General features: G+C 37.8%; 1 protein-coding gene across 1 annotated transcript in view; it reads right to left on the reverse strand.

Moving 5' to 3' along the window:
- Positions 1-18625, reverse strand: part of R3HCC1 (R3H domain and coiled-coil containing 1) — an 86094-nt gene that overhangs the window by 43386 nt on the left and 24083 nt on the right. Inside the window, exons 5-6 of the mRNA XM_053718126.1 lie at positions 3974-4146; positions 1494-1564 (exon numbers count right to left, since the gene is read on the reverse strand). Coding sequence (XP_053574101.1) covers positions 1494-1564; positions 3974-4146 — 244 coding nt within the window. The remainder of the gene's footprint in view (positions 1-1493; positions 1565-3973; positions 4147-18625) is intronic.

The following is an 18625-nucleotide window of genomic DNA, read 5'->3' on the forward strand; positions in this document are numbered from 1 at the left end:
GCCAACCTGGAGAAGTCCTGTAGATGGAATGTGCAGATGTGACAAGAGAGGAGAGAAGAAAATTCTGAGCAGAGCAAAGGGGACTGGAGGGAGAGTATCTGGAGACTAGCTATAAATAAAAGCAATAGATAGAGGCGCCAATGGTGCAGATCAATGGTGATTCGGTAACACTTATAGCCAGTGATATACAGGGTACTCACATGTGTTGAAGGCAATCACTTATGCCTATAGAGACAGGCTGGATTTTAACAGCAATCCAGCTGGCTGATCCAAGGTACAATGGCAATGTGTGGGTGTCAAAACATTAATACTCTAGAAGTAGCATAGCAATATACCATACACAGCACTCAGAGTGGATTTACATAAAAACATATTTATTAAAAAATATAAAAAAGTTTACCACTCATCTCAGTGCCAGATTAAATAGGGCTAGTGGAGAAACAATGCGACGCGTTTCTCAGATATACTGTTTCCTCAGGCATGAGTGCTGTGTATGGTATATTGCTATGCTACTTCTAGAGTATTAATGTTTTGACACCCACACATTGCCATTGTACCTTGGATCAGCCAGGTGGATTGCTGTTAAAATCCAGCCTGTCTCTACAGGCATAACTGATTGCCTTCAACACATGTGAGTACCCTGTATATCACTGGCTATAAGTGTTACCGAATCACCATTGATCTGCACCATTGGCGCCTCTATCTATTGCTTTTATTTATAGATTGTCTCCTATTGGATGTCGTTAGAGAGCTGCCCCCACGATCAGCTAGCTGGATTGCTGATGAAATCCAGCCCGCTCCTACTGGCATAATTGATTGCCTTTATCATATGTGAGTACCCTGTGTTCATATAATATCGGCACACCATAAAAACCACAATTGATCTGCACCATTGGCGCCTCTTCCTTGTTGTTTTTCCTTATCTGGAGACTAGGTCTAAGATATAGGGGCACAGTGTCATTGAGAGCCCTGAATGTTAGTCATAATTTTGTGTTCTATTCTGGAGGTTAGATGAATCCAGAGAGGTGTTCAGATGAGGAGCGATGTGTAAGGCTGATCAGCCTGGCAAAAGCTTTCATTATGGATTGCAAAAGAGATAGACAGCTATTTTTTGTTTTAATTTTTTTTTTTTTTTTAACAACCATTCTGAGTTATATTACCATCCATTTACATTTTTTCGGAAAACACGGTTGAGCGTCTTTCATCTAAGCTAGAATTATTAACCATATTAAAATACTACTTATTTTATGGGGCAAGTAGATGCATTGTTTCCATTATTTGCTAGAGGAAGATTAGGTTTGTAACTGTGTAGAAGTTATGCAACCCTTGAAGTAAATAGATGGTAATTACTCCCAGAAACACATTGTTTATCTTTGGTTATTGTACCCTGTGAAGAGACAGAAGTGCCCTCATTTTCTTCTTATGTAAAGGAAGTTTCCGCATATACGATACTTGCAATTAAAGTTATAAAGATCACAGAAATCCAAAATTACCATCCTCGGGGCTGGAGAATATTCCTAGTGCATGAGTCTGATCAACCCACTCCAGACGGAAACCTCTCTCTCTGCAGGAAACAAAGGACGAAAGGAAGAAAACCAAGAATCATTTAAACAATCTCTTATCCCAGATAGTCTCGCTATAGCATATAATTTTACTACGTCACTCAAAATAATTTAGCAGTAGTATGGGAAACGGTTTAAAAGCCCTATATAATCAATCTTAACAATGAACGTCTATTGCTCCATATAGCTTAAACATAACGTTCTAATTAATTCCTTTTATAATCTGTAACTCTCCCTATTTTTCCATTTATTTCTTAAGGAACCATTAAATACAATAGAACTGAATTATCCACAAATGCCCAATAAAGGACAATCCAGTATCACTTACTCTGAATTTCAAATTACCAGTAGATATTTTCTGTGTATTTCAAAAATGGCTTTTCTTTTCCTGCCCACTGTCATGTGACAGCCATCAGCCAATTACAGACTCCTGCACATACTCAGTATGAGTTGGTGCCTCACAAAGTGTGCATATAAAACTACTGCACAATTTGATAACAGGAGTAAATTGGAAAGTATTTTAAAATTGATTGCAAAGGATTCCAAGATAGTGAAGCAAATTTGATAATTGAAGTAAATTGGAAAGCTGTTTATAATCACACGCTCTGTGATCAGAGTTTAATTTTCACTTTAGTGTCCCTTTAAAGGGACATGAAACCCAGTTTTTCTTTCCTGATTCAGATACAGCATGTGATTTTTAACAACTTTACAATTTAGTTCTATTATTAAATTTGCTTGACTATCTTGGTATCTTTTGTTGAAGGAGCAACAATGCACTGCTGGGAGCTAGCAGAACACATGTAGTGCACCAATGACTGGAGGCATATATGTGCAGCCACCAATCAGCAGCTAGCACCCAGTAATGCATTGCTGCTCCTGAGCCTACCTAGATATGCTTTTCAACTAAGGATGCCAAGAGAATGAATCAAATTAGATAATAGAAGTAAATTGGAAAGTTGTTTAAAATCACATGTTCTGTCTGAATCATGAAATAAACATTTTGGGTTTCACGTCCCTTTAAGACTTATTTGCACTTGTTACTTAAGTTTTTAGATCTTTTCTTCTGGGAAGAAGTTACTAAAGCTTTTCTGCCCTATTTTAAGCTGCAGGTGAGCTTGTAATCCTACAGTGTGTAAGTGTGGACATCATTTATACACCAGAAGCCTCCCCTGTCTAGTGCCTATGTTGTATGGTTGTAGCTTAACATTATAAAATAGCAGGATGGGGGCAGCGTAACGCAGGGGTAGACAAATCTTTTTAGGAGCCAGTAACAATATTTAGGAGCCAATAACAATATTTAGGAGCCAGACAGTGGTATTTGTATATAGATATATGGAGAATAACCCAAGAAGTTAGGAGCCAAAGTTAAAATATTTAGGAGCCAGTGGCTCACCAGGTTTGTCGAGCCCTGGTGTTATACTTTCTAATATTTTTACATTTTCTGCTATTCAATGTACAAAATAATTGCATAATTTAACATAAATGAATTTAATAATTATTTGTGCAATACACATAAAAATAATAATAGCTTGTTTAAGCTTAATAATTGTCAAAAATTTTAGCCAGGTGGAGCACCCATTAAAAAGGTCCTGGGGAGAATGCCGTTATCATTCCCCACATTGCATCACACCATCTTTATTGTAATTACTCCTATTGCATCATATACCCTCTTCCTATAAATTACTTCCTAATATAGCCTCAACCAGTGACCTATTTCTCAATATAATCTTCACGACATTTAAAAGCTTTTGTAATGCCAATCTAACCCCAAACACTGTAAACAATTCAGCTGCAGCCAATAAAACTGCCCTCATTGATTATGTTTATAATATAATATTACATACAGCAGCATTTCTCATACCCATAAGTAACTTTAATCGGAGAGGAAAACCCAAAATCTTATTGTGATTCAGACAGAACATACCATGTTAATCAACTTTCCAATTTACTGCTATTATCAAATTTGCTTCATTCTCTTGTTATCCTTTGCTGAAGGAACACTGGCAGCTAGCTGAACTCATCACGTTAGCCAATCACAAGAGACAAATGTGTGCAGGCACCAATCAGCAGCTAGCTCCCACTAGTGTATGATATGTGTGTATTCATTTTCAACAATTTCCATTGAACAGATCATATTTAAATAATTTGCATACATGATTACAGGTAAGACAAGCCATTGTCTGAGATACTTGTCAACACAAGCTGTGAAATTACTTATTTTGGGACACTATTTAATAAATATTAACATACATCTCCTGACTCATAATATGGTTGCATTGTGCCAATCTAATACAAGTTTTATACAATCCATATACACAGTTTATATGACTTGAACATTCTTCCTTGTACCATAAAAAAATAAAAATATATCTTCCTAATATTTCCCTCTCTCATCATTTATTTTACAGTACCTGTACTCCTCAAATGGAGCCATAAGATCCTCAGTGCGGAGCTTTGATGAGAAGCCATACACCTCTATAATATGGCCAAATCTCCCTTGATCAGTCTGCATCTCAGTGAATCCAGAATAATCCCCCAGGAGAGGCTGAATTTGTAGATCCTTTTCACTTACATGAGTGCTGATCTAAAACGGAGCAGAGCATTACAAAAATAAAGGGTGTTACTGGACCAGCACAGATAAGCAATATATGCAGTGTAGTTTGCGGTATTATATTCATAATGAGTGACATGGTATTACTAACCAAGACTTTTGTGCTAACAAACCAGATTACTATATCTCTTCTGCAGGCATGGTACACTTTATATCTTATTAACTCAGTACTATTCTAAATACCTTTTGTTATGTTGCACCTTACATGTTATTGCACAAAAAGTAATGTTCTCACATTATCCCAACTCGCCTCAGGGTGGCACTGCAGTATGATAAATTAAATACCTGCACTGAAGTTACCATAGTTAAAAGGGACAGTCTACTCCAAAATATATAAAAAAATAAAAATAAATAGACAACGCCTTTACTACCCATTCCCCAGCTTTGCACAACCAACATTGTTATATTAATATACTTTATAACCTTTAAACCTCTAAATTTCTGCCACCACTGAAACCACTACAGACCCCATTTAATCGCAATGCATTTTTATAGCTTTTCAAAGCAAGACACTGCTAGTTTGTGTGTGCCATATAGATAAAAAGTGTGCTCACTCTTGTGGAGTTATTCATGAGTAAGTTCTAACTGGCTAAAATACAAGTCTGTAGATAGCACTGAGATAAGGGAGCAGTCTGCAGAGGCTTAGATACTAGGTAATCACAGAGGTAAAGAGTATATTAATATAACTGTGTTGGTTATGCAAAACTGGGGAATGGGTAATAAAGGGATTATCTATCTTTTAAAAACAATACACATTTTGGAGTAGACTGCCCTTTAAAAGAAGATTAAACACAAGATATAACTTCCATAAAATGTTTAACTATACATTAAAAAGAAAAAAAGTGTAACCTACTATAATTGTTTGCCCACTTTACATATAATTTATATATTTGAAAACAATTTTTTTTCCACTGCACTTAAAGGGACATGACACCCACATTTTTTCTTTCATGATTTAGAAAGATAATGCATTTTTAAACATCTTTCTAATTTACTTCTATTATCTAATTTGTGTTATTCTCTTGATATTCTTTGCTGAAAAGCATATCTAGATATGCTCAGTAGCTGCTGATTGGTTGCTGCACATAGAACCCTCATGTGATTGGCTCACCCATGTGCATTGCTTTTTCTTAAAATAAGGATATCTAAAAAATGAAGCAAAATAAATAATAGAAGTAAAATGTAATGTTGTTTAAATTTGTATGTTCTATCTGAATCATGAAAGAAAGATTTTGGGTTTAGTGGCCCTTTAAAGAAGCTGAGTGCACCAGGCAAGGATCAGACTTTTGACCACAAAACATGCTAAACTGCAATGAATTGATCAGTGCAGGAGCTCATTTATATCTCTTCTTGACTGTTCAAAGCAAAGGAGATGAATAAAATGCACTCAATGATTTTCAGGGGGTATGTCTCTGTAATGAAAACAATGTAAATGTTTTCACAACCATTTGTTCGGTATTATGCCTGCTAAATACAGAAGGTGATGCAGGCGGAGGGTCGGCGGTATGTTAACCATAACAAAATGGTAAGTATTTTAAATAAGAAGCACCATTGTAAAGTGTAATGAATTAAAGTGCCCACGTTTTTAAAATAATTTTTAGATACTGGGCTTTAATTTATTAAACGTTACAATCACTTTAAAGGGATAGTAAAGTCAAAATTAAACTTTCACGATTCAGATAGGGCATGGAATTTTAAACAACTTCTCAATTTACTCTTATCAAATTCGCTTTGTTCTCTTGGTATTCTTAGTTCAATTCTAAACCTAGGTAGGCTCATGTGCTAATTTCTAAGCCCTTGAAGGCTGCCTCTTAACTGAATGCATTTGACAGTTTTTCACAGCTAGAGGGCGTTAGTTCATGTGTTTCATATCAATTACATTGTGCTCACTCACGTGGAGTTATTTAAGAGTCAGCATTATTTGCCTGAAAAGCAAGTCTATCAAAAAATCTGAGATAAGAAGGCAGTCTGCAGAAGCTTAGATACAAGGTAATTACAGAGGTAAAAAACAATTTATGTAAGAACTTAGCTGATAAATTAATATTTTTCATATTGGCAAGAGTCCATGAGCTAGTGATGTATGGGATATACAATCCTACCAGGAGGGGCAAAGTTTCCCAAACCTCAAAATGCCTGTAATACACCCCTCACCACCCCCACAATTCAGTTTAACGAATAGCCAAGTAGTGGGGTGATAGAAAAAGGAGTAAAAAGCATCAAAAAAGGAACTGGAAATATAAGTGTGCTTTATACAAAAAAATATAACCACCATAAAAGGGGTGGGTCTCATGGACTCTTGCCAATATGAAAGAAATAAAATTATCAGGTAAGTTCTTACATAAATTATGTTTTCTTTCAAGTAATTGGCAAGAGTCCATGAGCTAGTGACGTATGGGATAGTAATACCCAAGATGTGGAACTCCACAGAAGAGTCACTAGAGAGGGAGGGATAAAATAAAAACAAACATTTTCCGCTCAAAAAAAATAAATCTACAGCCAAAAAAATAAGTTTTTCTCATAATTGAAAAGAAAAAACTTAAGACATAAGCAGAGGAATCAAACTGAAACAGCTGCCTGAAGAACCTTTCTACCAAAAACTGCTTCCGAAGAGGCAAATACATAAAAACGGTAGAATTTAGTAAATGTATGCAAAGAAGACCAAGTTGCTGCTTTGCAAATCTGATCAACTGAAGCTTCATTCTTAAAAGCCCACGAAGTGGAGAATGATCTAGTAGAATGAGCTGTGATTCTCTGAGGCGGAGCCTGACCCGACTCCAAATAAATCAAAAGCTTTAACCAAGTTGCCAAGGAAATGGCAGATGCTTTCTCACCTTTCCTAGAACCGGAAAAGACAACAAATAGACTAGAAGTCTTCCTGAAATCTTTAGTAGCTTCAACATAATATTTCAAAGCTCTTACAAAATCCAGAGAATGCAAGGATCTCTCCAAAGAATTCTTAGGATTAGGACATAAAGAGGGGACAACAATTTCCCTATTAATGTTGTTACAATTCACAACTGAATTGTGGGTGTGGTGAGGGGTGTATTTATAGGCATTTTGAGGTTTGGGAAACTTTACCCCTCCTGGTAGGATTGTATATCCCATACGTCACTAGCTCATGGACTCTTGCCAATTACATGAAAGAAAGTATATTTCTATAACAGTGTTGGTTATGCAAAACTGGGGAATGGTAAATAAAGGGATTATCTATCTTTTTAAACAATAACATTTTTGGTGTTTACTATCCCTTTTAGTGCTTACTTAAAGGGACATTAAACCCAAAACATTTCTTTTGTGATTTAGATAGAGAATACCATTGTAAACAACATTTCAATTTACTTCTATTATCTAATTTGCTTCATTCCTTAGATATCCTTTCTTGAAGAAATAGCAGGGATGAGCTAATCACACGAGACATCTGTGAGCAGCCACCAATCAGCAGCTACTGAGCCTATCTAGATATGCTTTTCAGCTAAGGATACCAAGAGAATGAAGCAAATTTAATAATATAAGTAAATTTGAAAGTTGTTTAGACTTGCATTCTCCTTCTAAATCATGAAAGAAAAAGTTTGGGTTTCATATCTCTAAGATTTACTTATACTCATTACCAAAACACATCTTCACATCTCTATATACTAAAGGAGAATTCTGTCAAAATAAATGTTGATAGTATCAACTGAAATATAATCTGCTCTATGAAAAAAAAATGCTCTTTCAGTTCACTGGCACTGCTCAACAACTATCCAGAAGCGGATACATGAAAAAAATTTTTTTTCAATAACCCTTCAGAACAGAGAATATTTTGAAGCCACTTATGAATGCAAGTAAAATATGTCTGTGCAGACCTTTTGCAATGTGGCACTTGATTGGTGATATATGCTGTGGATATATAAAATGTTATTTTAAACTGCCTTGTTCGTTTTATTTTATATAATCATTTTTATTGAGGTAATAAGTAATAACATCAAAACAGAAAATATGTCCAGGCACATATCAAAGTTGATAAGTGCGATTATAAAATTCTCATACAAGATATAGACTTGAGCTAAGACATTGAAATACAAATATTGCAATTATAAGCATCATGTCTAAACTGCAGTGGTGCTATAAACAAACGGATGAAGACTTATTATACAATATAGCATGTTCAATAGAGAGAGTAGCAGCTACTGACACAGGCAATAACACTATGTCTGAGATTTTGATCATAAAGTGTATGATATATAGGGTTAACCAGAAAAGAAATTAGTGTATGACAAAAATGGGTGGCTGGAACATAACAAAATGAAACCTCGTTTTTTAACTTTTCACTTAGTAAGGGTAAGAATGGTCCCCCGATTGCAGTGGAAACCCTAGAATAGTTCATCTGTTCTGAACTAAGTGGGGCAAAATGGGGGATTAGCATCATGGGTTTTTGGGGAAGGGAAGTTCAGCGGGTGAGAGACGTTCCAAATGAAAAAAGGGAGGGGGGGGAGCCAGTTAGGGTGTCTGTCTGGTAAAACTTTGGGTCTCTAGGGTTTTGTGTATAGAGCGAGTAAGGGTAACTCCTGACAAAGTTATGCGTAAGGGGGGAAATATATATGGGGTGCAGAGGGCTTCTGTATGTGCCCCTCTCCTGGGGAATACCAGCTATAGGCGATGTGGGTAAAGGGAGTAGGAGTATGACCCGCAAGCAATAAGTACCGGCGGGAAAGGGAGGTGAGGTGCTTAACAGGAACAGTTGATTTGTCCTAATAATAACTTACGTATAGGGAGTACAATTATCTAGAAATATGAATATAATAAGGCTTGCAATGTATTCCTTACAGATGGATTTGCTAACTGATTCCAATGTGACAGAGATCCATGGGAGATAGATACGTAGCTTAGGGAATTTCATTGCCTTGTTTGTTTTAAATTGTAACTATAAAATTTAAAAGGTGTGATATTGCTGTACCTGGGCTACTGGGTAATACTTTTCCCCTGGACCCAAAATTGCCAGCCCTGCATGTGCCTAAAATTCTGGAGTCCCAAACCCCCAGCACATTGTACTACCTCACCTGACTACCTGATTAAAACCGTGGCCAGACTGTTATCCAACGGATATTTGTCCAACCAAAATTATAATAATAATCCAACAGACAAATGTCCAGCCGTGGCCAAATGTGTCCGATTCTACTCACGCATTCTGTCCGCGAACCGTTAAAAGCATGTCATGGCGGGTGGGACCCATGGTTAGGTTCCCAGAGGCGGTTTTGGCGCCCATGGCCCAGTACTGATCCCTGGGGGACTCCAATGATTACCTTTCTCCAATCTAAGTATTATCTGCTTACTACTACTCGCTGTTCCCTGTCTTTTACCCAGTTATTTATCCATGAGCTAATATTTTCAGCTATTCCCAGTCCCTTCATTTTGTACATTAATCTCTCATGTGGCACTGTATCAAACACCTTTGCAAAATCTATGTATATCACATCAACTTATTCCCCTTTATCTATATTTTTACTTCTTCGTATAATCTAATTAGATTAGTTTGACATTATCTATTTCTCATAAAACCATGCTGATTTGAATGCAAACTTTCAAGTATAATCCCTTCAAGTATCTTCCCCACTATTGATGTCAGACTAACTGGTCTATAGCTTCCTGGATCAGCACTGCTTCCCTTTTTAAAAAGTGGCACCACATCAGCTTTATGCCATTCCTGGGGTACTATGCCTGAGGATATTGAGTATTTAAAAATTAAGAGTAGAGGTTTGTCTATAACAGTGCTAAGTTCCTGTAGAACCCTTTTATTTACATTAATATTAAACATTTTTTTTTCCTAATATCCTCTAGAGATAACCAAATTAATGGTATGGGCTTGTATGTTCTAGTTTGTTTTAAAGTATCTCCCATTGGTTCCTCTCTTGTGTATACTGAAGAAAAGAACTGGTTTAGTACCTCAGCCTTCTCCCTGACACTGTTACTCATGCTACCCTTCACACATTTTAATGTACCTATATTGTCCTCAGATTTTTGCCATTTATGTACTTTAAAACCCTTTTAGGGTTTGACTTAGAATCCTTTGCAATTAATCTTTCATTTTTGGCTAAATATAAATATATATTTGGTATGTTGAGTCTGTACTATATTTCTTGAATAATTTAAATGCCCTATGTTTTTCCTAATTTCTCTTAACACGTTTTTATTTAGCTACATTGGCTTGGATTTATTAATTATGCTTTTATAACCATGTGGTATGTGTTAAAGTGTATATTTATTTAACAAAGTTTTAAATGTTATCCATTTATCCTCTGTATTAGAGAATACTTTGTCCCAATGTATGTTATTTACCGATTTCCTTAAATCATTGAATTTTGCTCTCTTAAAATTAAGTCTTAGTTGAACCATTAAAACACTGCTTATGGAAAGTTATTTCAAATGTGACCATGTTATGATCACTGTTACCCAAATGTTCTTTGACTTCTATGTTTGCTATTATACCTGTATCGTTTGTTAGCACTAAATCCAATATAGCTTTGTTCCTAGTTGGCTCCTCAATTATTTGTGACAAGAAGTTTTTCATGAAAACATTTAAAAAACAGAATTTATGTTTACCTGATAAATTACTTTCTCCAACGGTGTGTCCGGTCCACGGCGTCATCCTTACTTGTGGGATATTCTCTTCCCCAACAGGAAATGGCAAAGAGCCCAGCAAAGCTGGTCACATGATCCCTCCTAGGCTCCGCCTTCCCCAGTCATTCGACCGACGTAAAGGAGGAATATTTGCATAGGAGAAATCATATGATACCGTGGTGACTGTAGTTAAAGAAAATAAATCAACAGACCTGATTAAAAAACCAGGGCGGGCCGTGGACCGGACACACCGTTGGAGAAAGTAATTTATCAGGTAAACATAAATTCTGTTTTCTCCAACATAGGTGTGTCCGGTCCACGGCGTCATCCTTACTTGTGGGAACCAATACCAAAGCTTTAGGACACGGATGATGGGAGGGAGCAAATCAGGTCACCTAGATGGAAGGCACCACGGTTTGCAAAACCTTTCTCCCAAAAAATAGCCTCAGAAGAAGCAAAAGTATCAAATTTGTAATACATATCTGATCAACAGAAGCCTCGTTCTTAAAGGCCCATGTGGAAGCCACGGCCCTAGTGGAATGAGCTGTGATTCTTTCAGGAGGCTGCCGTCCGGCAGTCTCATAAGCCAATCTGATGATGCTTTTAAGCCAAAAAGATAGAGAGGTAGAAGTTGCTTTTTGACCTCTCCTTTTACCAGAATAAACAACAAACAAGGAAGATGTTGGATTGAAATCCTTTGTAGCATCTAAATAGAATTTTAGAGCACAGACAACGTCCAAATTGTGTAACAAACGTTCCTTCTATGAAACTGGATTCGGACACAAAGAAGGTACAACTATCTCCTGGTTAATATTTTTGTTGGAAACAACCTTCGGAAGAAAACCAGGCTCAGTACCTAAAAACCACCTTATCTGCATGGACCAGATAGGGCGGAGAACACTGCAGAGCAGATAACTCAGAAACTCTTCTAGCGGAAGAAATTGCAACCTAAAACAAAACTTTCCAAGATAATAACTTAATATCTACGGAATGTAAGGGTTCAAACGGAACCCCTTGAAAAACTGAAAGAACTAGATTAAGACTCCAGGGAAGAGTCAAAGGTCTGTAAACAGGCTTGATTCTAACCAGAGCCTGAACAAACGCTTAAACGTCTGGCACAGCTGCCAGCCTTTTGTGAAGTAAAACAGATAAAGCAGAGATCTGTCCCTTCAGAGAACTCGCCGAAAATCCTTTCTCCAAACCTTCTTGTAGAAAGGAAAGAATCTTAGGAATTTTTATCTTGTTCCATGGGAATCCTTTAGATTCACACCAACAGATATATTTTTTCCATATATTATGGTAAATTTTTCTAGTTACAGGCTTTCTAGCCTGAATAAGAGTATCTATTACAGAATCTGAAAACCCACGCTTTGATAAAATCAAGCGTTCAAACTCCAAGCAGTCAGTTGGAGGAAAACCAGATTCGGATGTTCGAATGGACCCTGAATAAGAAGGTCCTGTCTCAAAGGTAGCTTCCATGGTGGAGCCGATGACACATTCACCAGGTCTGCATACCAAGTCCTGCGTGGCCACACAGGAACTATCAAGGTCACCGAAGCCCTCTCCAGATTGATCCTGGCTACCAGCCTGGGAATGAGAGGAAACGGTGGGAATACATAAGCTAGGTTGAAGATCCAAGGTGCTACTATTGTATCCAATAGAGTCGCCTTGGGATCCCTGGATTTGGACCCGTAACAAGGGACCATGAAGTTCTGACGAGAGGCCATCAGAACCATGTCTGGAATGCCCCATAATTGAGTTATTTGGGCAAAGATTTCCAGATGGAGTTCCCACTCCCCCGGATGCTCCTCCATCGCCAGGGAACTCCTTGTTACCCCCTGATGGTTGATATATGAATTTGGCCTTTGCTAGTCGAGGCCAAGCCTTGAGAGCATTGAATATCGCTCTCAGTTCCATTATGTTTATCGGGAGAAGAGAGTCTTCCCGAAACCATAGACCCTGAGTTTTCAGGGGTTCCCAGACCGCGCCCCAGCCCACCAGACTGGCGTCGGTCGTGACAATGACCTATTCTGGTCTGCGGAAGCTCATTCCCTGTGACAGGTTGTCCAGGGTCAGCCACCAACGGAGTGAATCTCTGGGTATTTGATCTACTTGTATCGTCGGAGACAAGTCTGTATAATCCCCATTCCACTGTCTGAGCATGCACAGGTGCAATGGTCTTAGATGAATTCGTGCAAAAGGAACTATGTCCATTGCCGCAACCATCAAACCTATTACTTCCATGGACTGCGCTATGGAAGGAAGAAGAACAGAATGAAGTACCTGACAAGAGCTTAGAAGTTTTGATTTTCTGGCCTCTGTCAGAAAAACCTTCATTTCTAAGGAAACTATTATTGTTCCCAAGAAGGGAACTCTTGTTGACGGGGACAGAGAACTTTTTTCTATGTTCACTTTCCACCTGTGAGATCTGAGAAAGGCTAGGACAATGTCCGTATGAGCCCTTGCTTTTGACAGAGACGACACTTGAATCAGAATGTCGTCCACGTAAGGTACTACTGCAATGCCCCTTGGTCTTAGCACCGCTAGAAGGGACCCTAGTACCCTTGTGAAAATCCTTGGAGCAGTGGCTAATCCGAATGGAAGTGCCACAGGTAATGCTTGTCCAGAAAGACGAACCTTAGGAACCGAAAATGTTCCTTGTGGATAGGAATACGTAGGTACGCATCCTTTAAGTCCACCGTGGTCATGAATTGACCTTCCTGGATGGTAGGAAGGATCGTTCGAATGGTTTCCATTTTGAATGATGAAACCCTTAGAAACTTGTGATCTAAAAGAGGTCTGAATGTTCCCTCTTTTTTGGGAATTATGAACAGGTTGGAGTAAAAACCCATCCCTTGTTCTCCTAATGGAACAGGATGAATCACTCCCATGCTTAACAGGTCTTCTACACAGTGTAAGAATGCCTGTTCGAAGATAATTGAGACCCGTGGAACCTTCCCCTTGGGGGTAGTTCCCTGAATTCCAGGAGATAACCTTGAGAAACTATTTCTAGCGCCCAAGGATCCTGAACATCTCTTGCCCCAGCCTGAGCAAAGAGAGAAAGTCTGCCCCCCACCAGATCCTTCCCAGATCGGGGGCCAACACTTCATGCTGTTTTGGTAGCAGTGGCAGGTGACTTGGCCTGCTTACCCTTGTTCCAGCCTTGCATCGGCCTCCAGGCTGGCTTGGTTTGAGAAGTATTACCCTCTTGCTTAGAGGGTGTAGAATTTGAGGCTGGTCCGTTTCTGCGAAAGGGACGAAAATTTGGCTTCTTTTTAGCCTTAAAAGACCTATCCAGAGGAAGGGCGTGGCCCTTTCCCCCAGTGATGTCTGAAATAATCTCTTTCAAGTCAGGGCCAAACAGTGTTTTACCCTTGAAAGGGATGTTAAGCAAAAGCGCTCTGCGCGCCACGATAGCAAACCCTGAATTATTCGCCGCTAATCTAGCTAATTGCAAAGCGGCATCTAAAATAAAAAAGAGTTAGCCAATTTAAGAGCTTGAACTCTGTCCAAAACCTCCTCGTACGAAGATTCTTTATTGAGCGACTTTTCTAGTTCTTCGAACTAGAAACACGCAGCTGTAGTGACAGGAACAATGCATGAAATTGGTTGTAGAAGGTAACCTTGCTGAACAAACATCTTTTTAAGCAAACCCTCTAACCTTTAATCCATAGGATCTTGAAAGCACAACTATCTTCTATAGGAATAGAAGTGCGTTTGTTTAGAGTAGAAACCGCCCCCTCGACCTTGGGGACTGTATGCTATAAGTCCTTTCTGGGGTCGACTATAGGAACTAATTTCTTAAATATAGGGGGAGGACAAAAGGTATGCCGGGCCTTTCCCACTCCTTATTTACTATGTCCGCCACCCGCTTGGGTATAGGAAAAACATCGGGGGGCACCGGAACCTCTAGGAACTTGTCCATCTTACCTAATTTCTCTGGAATGACCAAATTGTCACAATCATCCAGAGTAGATAATACCTCCTTAAGTAGTGCGTGGAGATGTTGAAATTTAAATTTAAAAGTTACAATATCAGGTTCTGCTTGTTGAGAAATTTTCCCTGAATCTGAAATTTCTCCCTCAGACAAAACCTCCCTCCTGGCCCCTTCAGATAGGTGTGAGGGTATGTCAGAACAGATATCATCAGCGTCCTCTTGCTCTTCAGTGTTTAAAACAGAGCAATCACGCTTTCTCTGATAAGTAGGCATTTTGGAAAAAATGCATGCAATAGAATTATCCATTACAGCCATTAATTGTTGTATGGTAATAAGTATTGGCGCACTAGATGTACTAGGGGCCTCTTGTGTGGGCAAAACTGGTGTAGACACAGAAGGGGATGATGCAGTACCATGCTTACTCCCCTCATTAGAGGAATCATCTTGGGCAATATCATATCTATGGCATTATTATCCCTACTTTGTTTGGACATTATGACACAAATATATCACATATTTAAATGGAGAGACACATTGGCTTTCATACATATAGAACATCGTTATCTGATGGTTCAGACATGTTAAACAGGCTTAAACTTGTCAACAAAGCACAAAAAACGTTTTATAATAAAACCGTTACTGTCCCTTTAAATTTCAAACTGAACACACTTTATTACTGAATATGTGAAAAAGTATGAAGGAATTGTTCAAATTTCACCAAAATTTCACCACAGTAACTTAAAGCCTTAAAAGTATTGCACACCAAATTTGAAAGCTTTAACCCTTAAAATAACGGAACCGGAGCCGTTTTTACATTTAACCCCTATACAGTCCCAGGTATCTGCTTTGCTGAGACCCAACCAAGCCCAGAGGGGAATACGATACCAAATGATGCCTTCTATAAGCTTTTTCAGTGGTTCTTAGCTCCTCACACATGCATCTGCATGCCATGCTTTCCAAAAACAACTGCGCATTAGAGGCGCGAAAATGAGGCTCTGTCTATGACTAGAAAAGGCCCCCAGTGAAAAAGGTGTCCAATACAGTGCCTGCCGTTTTTATTAAAACAATCCCCAAGATTTAACAACTATTAAAAGTAATAATCTGCCAAATATACTTAGTAAAGTAATCGTTTTAGCCCAGAAAAATGTCTACCAGTTTTTTAAGCCCTAATGAAGCCCTTTATTCTTTTACTTAAACTAAGAAAATGGCTTACCGGTTCCCATAGGGAAAATGACAGCTTCCAGCATTACCGAGTCTTGTTAGAAATGTGTCATACCTCAAGCAGCCAAAGTCTGCTCACTGTTTCCCCCAACTGAAGTTAATTCCTCTCAACAGTCCTGTGTGGAAACAGCCATCGATTTTAGTAACGGTTGCTAAAATCATTTTCCTCTTACAAACAGAAATCTTCATCTCTTTCCTGTTTCAGAGTAAATAGTACATACCAGCACTATTTTAAAATAACAAACTCTTGATTGAAGAATAAAAACTACATTTAAAAACCAAAAAACTCTAAGCCATCTCCGTGGAGATGTTGCCTGTACAACGGCAAAGAGAATGACTGGGGAAGGCGGAGCCTAGGAGGGATCATGTGACCAGCTTTGCTGGGCTCTTTGCCATTTCCTGTTGGGGAAGAGAATATCCCACAAGTAAGGATGACGCCGTGGACCGGACACACCTATGTTGGAGAAATCTATCTCCCTTAGCTGTATTACTAGTTTCATTGGCCCAGTTTATGTCAGGGTAGTTAAAATCTCCCATAATTACAGCACTGGTATTATTAGCAGCCTTTACCATTTGCATTAGTAGTTGAGTTTCCTCCATGTCACTAACGTTGGGGGGCTTGTAATCATGTTCCTAGTAATATTTTTTTAGGATTCCCCCCCCCCCCACTCTTTATTTCAGCCCACAGGGTTTCTACATTATCACCTGTATCATCATCAAATATCTTTCCTTATTGTCTGTTTAAGGTCAGGTTTAATAAACATGCAAATTGCTCCACTCTATTATTCCTGTACCTCCTAAATAAAGTATAACCCTCTAAGTTAACTGCCCAGTCATGTGAATCATCCCACCAAGTTTCAGTTATACTGATAATATCATAGTCCTCTTCTGCAACTAAGAGCGTCAGCTCCCCCATTTTAAACGTTATGCTTCTTGCATTTGCGGTCATACATTTAATTTTCATGTGCTTTGTGCTGCTACTTCTTACGCTTTCCTCCAAACTTTCTAATGTGACATTTCCTAAGTGTACCCTTCAGTGTTAATTTCATCGACTGAAACTAGACTAAAATGAGCATAAAACTAAAGAAATTCTGAGGACTAAAATACGACAAACTAAAATGGCATTTTAGTCAAAAGACTATGACTAAAACTATAACAAAATGACATTTTAGTCAAAAGACTGACAAACTAAATCAAAATTTGCTGTCAAAATTAACACTTTATACAATGTGTTATAACCAATCCATATTTAATTACTGCTCTTTTGTAAAAAAAAAATCTTGTTTATTCACGAAACTTGGTTTTATTTAATTTTAAGATAAAGACATGTGATATACCACAACAGTTAAATCTGTATTGCATGTTCAAACTTTAATACCATAAATAAAAACAGGTTAATAATGAGTTTGAAAGTTCTATAGCAGTGCTAATATCGTTGCCAAAAATTTTTAGAATCTGAACAATCAATTGATTCTTCCTATAGAAATAAGAATAACCCACAAGTATGGGTTTAAGTTATGATCTGCCTGTGCTAGCTGCAGAAACGTTTTGTTGTTTCAATTATTAACGGTTAAAGTTTTTATATTGGGTAATATGTGCAGTGGTGTTACAGCCAATACAGTTTACAGTTTTGTTTTTTTATATTTTAAAGTTGCACTTCTGTTTGTTTATGAAACTTGGTTTTATTTAATTTTAAGTTTAATAAAGACGTTATATATAACAACGGCTAAATCTGTGTCTGTATTGCATGTTTAAACCATAATACCATAAATAATAACAGGTGTTATGTTTACTCCTGGAGTATATAATCAGTTTGCAAATTATAGAGAAATGCTTAAATAATGCATTACACTTTAAAGAGACAGTACACTGTAAAATTGTTTTTATATGAATATATTTTCAATGACTTGTTATACCAGCTGCAGAGTATAAAATGTATGAGAAATTGCATTTTTCGATTTGTGTATATGAAGTAGCTGGTTTTGTGCTTTTAAACCACAGCCTATTACAATGGGTTGAGCTTCAGGTAATATCAGATCTCAATTTGTTATCACTTTTATGTACACAGACTTGCTTCCTTATCTAATATTTGTCTAGAAAAACCAAAGCTCAATAGTTAGAGAAAACAATGGAAAATTATTTTATTACTTAACTGTCATGCCCCCCACTGAGAGTGTAATCTCTTCTGCTGGCTGTGTTTACTTAGGTTATTCAATAGAATATACTCCAGTATAGAAACTTTCAGTATAGGTGGGGATACCACAGGCTAAATCAGCTATTTCAAATGCCAATTTATGGGCAAAGGAGCTACTTGTAAACAATTTAAAACACTCCAGCAGGTAAAATGAATAATTGGGAACAATTTAAAGAGAAGAACATTTTTGGGTAACTGTCCCTTTAACTAAAACAATTCAGATGACTTAAATACGACAAACTAAAATGGCATTTTAATCAAAAGACTAAAATTAAGACTAAATCGAAGTTTGCCGTCAAAATTAACACTGGTACCCTTCCGTCATCCCTTCCTTGAGATATTCTAGGCTGTTCTATTATGCTTGGACTGACCCTCCCCCATTTTCCTAGTTTAAAAGATTCTCTAAGCGTGATACCATCCTCTCCCCCAACACACCTGCACCCAAAAAATTGTACCCAAGTGAAAAGTCAGCCCCCTCATTTTTACACCACATTTTTAACCAG

The sequence above is a fragment of the Bombina bombina genome, chromosome 6, assembly GCF_027579735.1.
Source record: "Bombina bombina isolate aBomBom1 chromosome 6, aBomBom1.pri, whole genome shotgun sequence".
Taxonomy (NCBI): domain Eukaryota; kingdom Metazoa; phylum Chordata; class Amphibia; order Anura; family Bombinatoridae; genus Bombina; species Bombina bombina.